The sequence below is a fragment of the Lycium ferocissimum genome, unplaced genomic scaffold (genome assembly GCF_029784015.1).
Source record: "Lycium ferocissimum isolate CSIRO_LF1 unplaced genomic scaffold, AGI_CSIRO_Lferr_CH_V1 ctg4629, whole genome shotgun sequence".
Lineage (NCBI taxonomy): Eukaryota > Viridiplantae > Streptophyta > Magnoliopsida > Solanales > Solanaceae > Lycium > Lycium ferocissimum.
In genome coordinates, this window is record NW_026725719.1 from 1 (window position 1) to 8,101 (window position 8,101).

Genomic DNA, 8,101 nt, shown 5'->3' on the forward strand with positions numbered 1-8,101 from the left:
TAAACGCCGGTTTAGGGCCCCCGGGCCCGGGGGGTGGGCCCGTGAAGGGGTTTGCCCAAGGTCTTTGGTTTTACGGTTTAAAAGGTCGGGGTCCGGGGGGCGCGGAGCCAGGGTGGGCGCAGGTAAAAACACGGGTGTCGGCGGCGCCCAACCCCAAAAGTTGTGCCCCCCTTATTATTATTTTATTAATTAGGTATACGAAGCGTGGGCTTATTGTTATAAATATAGAACACTCGCTGTGGGGTTGAACCGCTATCTTTCGAAACGACTACGATAGGAGAATATATTATATTTATTATACAAACACCACCGTTTATTAAGTAAAAGTAATTCACTTTAAATTAGCTAATAGTATAATACATTATTCATGCGTTTACATCTTTGTTTGCTTTGTTGGTGAGCCTTAGTCTACGTTCTCTTTATCTTCATCACGTCAAAACAATAGCGTATCTTTTATCAAAACTATGATTAAATTGATTATCAGGTGCAAGGAAAACAACATGTTATTTTTAATGTTAACAACACCAGGCTTTATTTAAAAAAAAATGATTATGGATGATATATAAGCAAATAACTATACCAAAAGAAAAATGTACGAATGGTAAGAGAAATATTTTAACAAAATCTCTAACAAATTTATTGAGTCAATTCTATAATTGCAATTATGAGAGTAACACGTATTTTTTGACTAAAATATGTTGTAAAGATTAATGGAACACCACTAAAAATCGTAGGTTATAAAACGAAAATCTGAGCACAATGGAAATCCGAATTCGCTGCCGAAGAAAACTCTCCAACTAGTAATAAAAAAGAATAGGATACTCCTCCCGTCTCAATTTATGTGGTAAAAAATAGGATCTTTCCTCCTGTCTCAATTTATGTGGTACTTTTTTCTTTTTAGTAGTCGTACAAAAATGTCACCTACTTATAATTAGAAATAGCTTAACTTTAAAATTTTTCTTTTATCATAAGTAAAATGATTTGTAACCACACAAATGCCTAAGATTTATTTTATACAACAAATCTCAAAAAAAAATTCTTTCCTTTCTTAAATTTAGCCCAGGAACTATCCGAGCAGCCTCTCTACCTTGGTAAGGCCTACGTACACTTTATCTCTCAGACCCTATTTGTAAAATTGCATTGAAAATGTTATTATTATTGTTACTTTTTTTTTAAATTTGTGTCAAGTCAAACGGTGCTGCGCGAATTGGGACGGAGTGAGTATCAAACGCAAGTCCTCAATAACATTTGTTTAATGTTTGTTTACAGCTGATAGTGCTGTCCAGATTGTTACATAATACTCCCACAGTTTCAATTTGTTTGAACCTATTTTCCTTTTAGTCCGTATTAAAATAAATGACCTCTTTCTTAATTTAGAAACAAATTCACTTTATGAATGATTTACAGCTACACAAATTTTCAAGGCTTATTTTAAACTATAAATTTTAAAAATCTTTCCTTTTTTTTAAATATCGTGCCCAGTCAAATGAATTCATATAAATTGAAAGGGAGGGAGTATGATAATAATAATAATGTGTCACGGAGCTCCCGCTTCTCTGTCTTTCACCTTGTACCCCACCCCTTCCCCAGCACCATATATAATTGAACAAGATGATTGACAAGATGATTATAGATGTGGGTTTCTATACATACACGTATTCATCCATTAGAGAGAGAAAGAGATATTCTCTAGTGTGAGAAAGACAAGAAGACCATTCATCCAGCTGATCTTTCAGATTGAGTTGTAGTTGCCGATCTCAACTATTCTGAGTTTGCATATGATGGAGAACCAAGTTGATATAGAGAATGATGGAGGAGGAGGTATGATTGATGAAGAGAAATTAGATTTGGAGAGAAATTTCTCGACAATTTCAGAAAGTGGTAGTGTCAGAGAGCCTTTGCTCAAATCCAAAAGCAGAGTCAACAACACCTCCCAAATTGCTATTGTTGGAGCCAATGTTTACCCCATTGAAAGTCTCGACTACGAGTATGAATACCTCTTTTACTTCTGTATTTCTTCGATTTCTGGTTGCTTGGTACAGTAAAACTAGTTCTTGGGACTTATTTATGAGCTTATCCATCACTTGTCTGCTTGGTCTTTGCTTTCCAACTTCTTCTTCTTCTTCTTTTTTTCTTTTTTTCTTTTTAAGCAATTGAGCAGGGCCAATCAGTTAGCTGATCCTCATTTTAAAACTATGTTGGGGCTGTCTCTATGAATTCATTTAACTTTATGCACTATTTTTTGGATGGTAAGTCAACTTTCTGCTACTATCTTCCGTTAAACCAGGCTTGAGATTCCATAACTAGATGATTAAAATAGATTCTTTTGCTATGCCATATTTAAGAAGAAAAAAAAATTGCCACATAGGAAGAGAAATGAAGAAGAGCTATATGTGGAAAAAGATGATCTGATCTTCGATTTTCAAATCTTGTAGTCTATGTACTGAAAGCACTTGCTTAACGAACTTTTATAGGCTGCAGAGAGACCCCAGTATCCTGATTATACTTTTTTCAAAGGAAAATCTCTCTCCATCTTTTTAATCATTGCTTGAGATTTGTTTTCTCATATTGTAATAACTTTTATCTGTCCTATATTCACTGGAACAATCTATCAAGTGTCCTATTTTGATCTTGCAAATCCTTTTTTTTTTCTTTTATATATATATATATATATATATATATATATTGCAGGATTGTAGAAAATGACCTTTTCAAACAAGACTGGAGATCTAGGAAAAAGGTTCAGATATTTCAATATATATTTCTCAAATGGACACTTGTGCTCCTCATTGGATTGAGTACTGGACTTGTTGGTTTCTTTAGTAACATAGGAGTCGAAAATATTGCTGGTTTCAAGCTTCTGCTGACTAACAACTTAATGCTTGAGAAAAAGTAAGTACAACTTCAATCAAGAAATAGTTTGAATATGAATGCATAATGACAAAAGCCTGCAACCCACTCTTTTCAATATATTAGTAGGTTATTAGTTATTACTAAGTTATTTTGATTCCAGAGCAGGTATTTCCAGGCATTTGCTGCTTTGGCGGGTTGCAATGTGGTTCTTGCAACTTGTGCCGCGGCCCTCTGTGCACTTATTGCACCTGCAGCTGCAGGGTCTGGGATACCTGAAGTAAAAGCATATCTAAATGGTATCGATGCTCATTCCATTTTGGCTCCAAGTACATTACTTGTCAAGGTTGGTCCCTCACTCCTTTTCCTTTCTCATCTACTCCTTGTTGCTCTCCACATGGCCATCTCGAAGAAGCACGATTCTCTGGCTTGTGGAAAGTATCACTTGATACTATTTTTCAAATGCACTCTTTGTTAGTTGATTGGCATTTCAAAATTTGTAATCTTGGCTTATTCCTTCTCTCATAAAGAATAAATTTTCATGTTGTTATTAGTTCTAGCACTGACAATCTATTGAATTAAACTTGCTACAATAACAGTTAAAATTTACGGATGACTGAATACGTATTAACACTCAGATAATCATGCTTATGTTTTTGCACACAGTCCAGTCCATCCTTGATTGTTTTTACCTTACTATGGACATCAAATGAAAGTAGTTATTTTTAAGAAAAATTGTATAGTAACAAGATATTGATTCACATTGTTTTCTGCTGTATATCAACAATCTGGCATTCCCATCACAGTCATCATTTACCACAAAATGATAAGTTACAACTTGAACCAGTTAGCACCCTGATTCACATTACATGATTGTTGTAGTATATTTGTTTGTTTCTTCTGGTTCTATGGGTGATTTAGCCCACCTCTATGCTTTATTATAGTGCTGATTGGCTCATTTGCTGAAGGTCATGCTCGAAAACTCTTATTGTGAAATGTTGCACTCTGCAGATCTTTGGCTCCATTCTGGGTGTTTCTGCTGGATTTGTTGTTGGCAAGGAAGGACCCATGGTCCATACTGGTGCTTGCATAGCAAACTTGCTTGGACAGGGGGGTTCCCGCAAGTATCATTTAACTTGGAGATGGCTAAAATACTTCAAAAACGACCGTGATCGTAGAGATTTGATCACTTGTGGTGCTGCTGCTGGTGTTGCAGCTGCTTTCCGTGCCCCAGTTGGAGGAGTTCTTTTTGCTCTTGAAGAAATAGCATCATGGTCCTCTCTCTCACTCACACACACGCACACAAAGTTACACACACACAACACGTGATGAATACTAGCTTGCATTTATAAAAAGGCTTGTATCTCAAAATGTTCAATTGTTCTATTTCATGTTATAGGTGGCGAAGTGCTTTACTTTGGAGGACTTTCTTCACAACTGCTATCGTTGCTATGGTTCTCAGATCTCTCATACAATTCTGTCGCGGTGGGAACTGTGGACTATTTGGGGAAGGAGGTTTGATAATGTTTGATGTCAATTCAGGAGTATCTAATTACAACACAGTAGATGTATTGGCACTAATCTTAATTGGAGTACTTGGAGGCCTTCTGGGAAGCCTTTATAACTATCTTGTCGATAAGGTCCTTCGGACTTACGCCGTCATTAATGAGTTAGTCTTTCAAACCCTTTTGCCAACGCTATATGTTTAGTTACTGCTCTCTCAGTTGTTAGCCATTGGAGGCATAGGTGCTTGTTCAAGTCAGATGAGTAATAATTTTGAGAAGTACACAAGGTTTTCCTGGAGCATGTCTCGCTTCTTCTTTTGATGTTAAATTTTTATTTTCTTTCGTTTTCAGATTGGACTTCCAGGTAGATGAATGTAACTGATCCTTACTGATTATGTGGATAACAGTGTAATTCATCAGAATATTTCATCAAAGCATCTGTACATAGTTCAAAAGGTTCATCTTAAATGTGTCCTTTACTCTTTGCCACCAGGACTTGTTTGATCATCATAAATGTGTCCTTTACTCTTTGCCACCAAGACTTGTTTGATGAATGTTCTTCCCTTTCAAGTATTGTTACTTGTAAGATTGACTATGTATGCCTTGGCATTATTTATTTATTTATTTATTTTGTGATGCCATCTCAACAGTAAGTTACATGTGCTGTTATTTCCACAAGTATAATTTCCTCGGTCCGTAAACTGTGGTTGTACTCCGGCTATTTTCTTTGACTGATTCTTGGAAACAACAGTGACAATTATGTTATTCTTTTTGACTGGTTTTCCTTTAGCTAATTTTTGGCAGTGAATTACAGGAGAGGTCCTGCTTTCAAGATCTTGCTTGTCATGAGCGTTTCTGTCCTGACCTCATGTTGCTCTTATGGCCTACCATGGCTGGCAAGGTGCATCCCGTGTCCTGTTGGCTTGGAGGAAAAATGCCCAACTATAGGTCGCTCTGGGAACTACAAGAATTTCCAGTGTCCACCAGGGCATTACAATGATCTCGCATCACTATTTCTGAACACCAACGATGATGCCATCCGCAATTTGTTTAGTTCAACTAATTCAAATGAGTTTCACATCTCTACACTTCTAATCTTCTTTGCTGGGGTATATTGCCTTGGGATTATTACCTATGGAATTGCTATTCCTTCTGGACTCTTCATTCCTGTCATACTTGCCGGAGCCTCCTATGGACGTATTTTTGGTAGAGCTTTGGGTTCATTGTCCAATCTTAACGTTGGTCTGTTTGCACTACTTGGTGCTGCCTCTTTCCTCGGAGGTACCATGAGAATGACAGTATCAATTTGTGTCATACTCCTTGAGCTTACAAACAATCTGCTAATGCTTCCATTGGTGATGCTTGTTCTCCTCATATCAAAAACTGTGGCCGATAGTTTTAACCATGGTGTCTATGACCAGATTGTGAAAATGAAAGGCTTGCCTTTCTTGGAAGCACATGCTGAACCATATATGAGGAATTTGGTTGCTGGAGATGTCTGTTCTGGGCCATTATTGTCATTTTCAGGTGTGGAGAAAGTGGGTAACATAGTACATGCTTTGAAGTATACTAGGCATAATGGCTTTCCCGTGATTGATGAGCCACCTTTCTCAGAGACACCAGAGTTATGTGGGCTCGTTCTACGGTCACATTTACTTGTTTTGCTCAATGGAAAGAAATTCACAAAACAATGTGTATTGAGTGGCTCCAATATTTTGAGGAGGTTTCATGCATTTGATTTTGCTAAGCCAGGATCAGGAAAGGGGCTTAAGTTTGAGGATCTCGTCATCACGCAGGAGGAGATGGAAATGTATGTTGATCTCCATCCTATAACAAATACATCCCCATACACAGTAGTTGAGAGCATGTCTCTGGCCAAAGCTGCAATCCTTTTCCGACAGCTTGGTCTAAGACACTTGTGTGTTGTCCCAAAGAAAACTGGGGTAAGTCTTTCTCTCTCCACCCCACCCTGTCACTTGTTTCTTTTGCCATTTCTTTTTCTTTTTTCGAAGTTTCTTTTCTGGTAGCACTTTTTGCACATCGGTTTAGTACATAACGTGTATGATCTGCAACACTAGTTTGCTATGAACTTCGGAACTAGAATCTTTAGAGCCATTTGGATGGATTAGAACTTCATTTACTAAACTTAGTAAAGATTTTAAAACCATCTCTGGTTAGTGATACTCTAATACTTAGAAATTCAAATGACATTTAAATCAAAAGTATTTGAAATCCATTGAAAATGTTCTTGATATGCTGAGATGTCAATAGCATGAGTTGGAACTCATTAAACTATATCTGCAAAGTTGTAGGGGCTAATGCATCACTTGCACTCGTGGGTCGGTGTGTGGTTTTCATTTTATTGTTAGGCATTTTTTGCTTGCCCGGGAGGTTGATGACCTTGTGATATCTTATTCTGCATTCTACTATACAATAATGTCCTGAAAATGTAGCTTTTCTATATTTGCAGAGGGCTCCAATCGTCGGAATCTTAACAAGGCATGACTTCATGCATGAGCATATATTGAACCTCTACCCGCATCTTGTTCACCACAAATAGCCAGAGAAGTTTGCTCATTCCACAGGCAAATAAGCAGCCTATTGTGTATTACTATTCCTTATTTTTTTTCCCGGAGTTACTCTCATTGCAATTCTTTTGGTTTTGATGTCTGTACAAACTCCAAATGCACTGATTTGCCAGTATCAAGCTTGTAAACTCCAAATGCCTAGTATGTATTACTATTACTTTTTTTATTTCATTTCTGGAGTTACTCTCATTGTAATCATTTGGATTGGATGTCTGTACAAACTCCAAATGCATTGATTTTCCGGTATCAAGCTTATAATCCTGCTCAAGCAAAGCAGTTCCAAGATTAATATACACCCCTCCCCCCCCCCCCCCCCCAAAAAACCCCCACAACACAGTCACTCACTAACAGGCACACACACAGACTCAGTGGTATTCCAGTTTGGAAGTGAGGTGGGTGGGGGAATTTTTATGCCCCATTATTGTGGCACCATAAGACTAGTTCCAAGCGAAAAGAAATGACAACGGAACATCCAATTAGATGCACACTCTGGTGACACCTTAGCCAATCAATGCTCTATCTAAAGAGACAAACATATATGTGAAGTCAACACAATACTGGGGTATATTGGACAGAATGAGAAGAGAAGGAAAATGATTTGTCAAAAGTTCTGTTGGAATTGATAAGGATGATTAGTTTATAATTGCACAAAAGAACTACTAAAAGTAGAGGTTGTGACGCAATACGCACGTTTTCAACTGTCCCCATACGCTTGACCTGTCATCTTGTTTTGAATTCATGATTTATAGTACTCCCTTCAATTCCATTCTTTCCTCGAGCCCTTTTGAGTTAGTAGATTGAAAATAATTGATAAACTCTTAGTATTGAAATGCATTTTTTGGTGCTAAATTGATTTGATTTTATAAATAAGCGGTTAGGTATTTAGGTGTAAGTATTGAAACTAATAATAGACAGTTGACATATTTGATAAAAAAAAATGTTGATAAATATTTTTGTTTGTAAAAATCTCAATATGTCCACAAAGTTATTTTCGGAAAATTATAAATTTAAAAGTATATATACAAGGAGAAGAAGAAACGATGAAAATGGAACAAAGAGGTAGTGATGAGTCCTATGTTATTTTTCTTCTCTATTTGCTTTGTGTGTGATTGTGTGCTATTAACCCACGATCCTCAACAATTGGTATAAGAGCAAGGC

At 37.0% G+C, this 8,101-nt stretch overlaps 1 protein-coding gene across 2 annotated transcripts; it reads left to right on the forward strand.

The window, feature by feature from the left end:
* Nucleotides 1–1,576: 1,576 nt before the first annotated feature.
* On the forward strand, nucleotides 1,577–7,189 carry LOC132044488 (chloride channel protein CLC-c-like). Of its 2 annotated transcripts, XM_059434979.1 has the most exons (7): nucleotides 1,577–1,987; nucleotides 2,692–2,892; nucleotides 3,019–3,196; nucleotides 3,862–4,124; nucleotides 4,250–4,519; nucleotides 5,170–6,298; nucleotides 6,826–7,189. In XM_059434979.1, exons 1-7 carry the CDS (start codon nucleotides 1,779–1,781, stop codon nucleotides 6,913–6,915), a joined length of 2,340 nt encoding a protein of 779 aa, XP_059290962.1. In that variant the 5' UTR covers nucleotides 1,577–1,778; the 3' UTR covers nucleotides 6,916–7,189. The 2 variants fall into 2 exon arrangements, with proteins under 2 accessions (XP_059290962.1, XP_059290963.1); XM_059434980.1 differs by lacking the exon at nucleotides 2,692–2,892.
* The last annotated feature ends 912 nt before the right edge of the window (nucleotides 7,190–8,101 follow it).

Bases quoted from the DNA above. Each gene is read 5' to 3' on its own strand.
- LOC132044488 (XM_059434979.1), top strand. From the start codon at position 1,779: ATGATGGAGAACCAAGTTGATATAGAGAATGATGGAGGAGGAGGTATG. The intron at 2,893-3,018 runs GTAAGTACAACT...ATTCCAGAGCAG, and splicing joins AACTTAATGCTTGAGAAAAA to GTATTTCCAGGCATTTGCTG. The intron at 3,197-3,861 runs GTTGGTCCCTCA...TGCACTCTGCAG, and splicing joins CAAGTACATTACTTGTCAAG to ATCTTTGGCTCCATTCTGGG.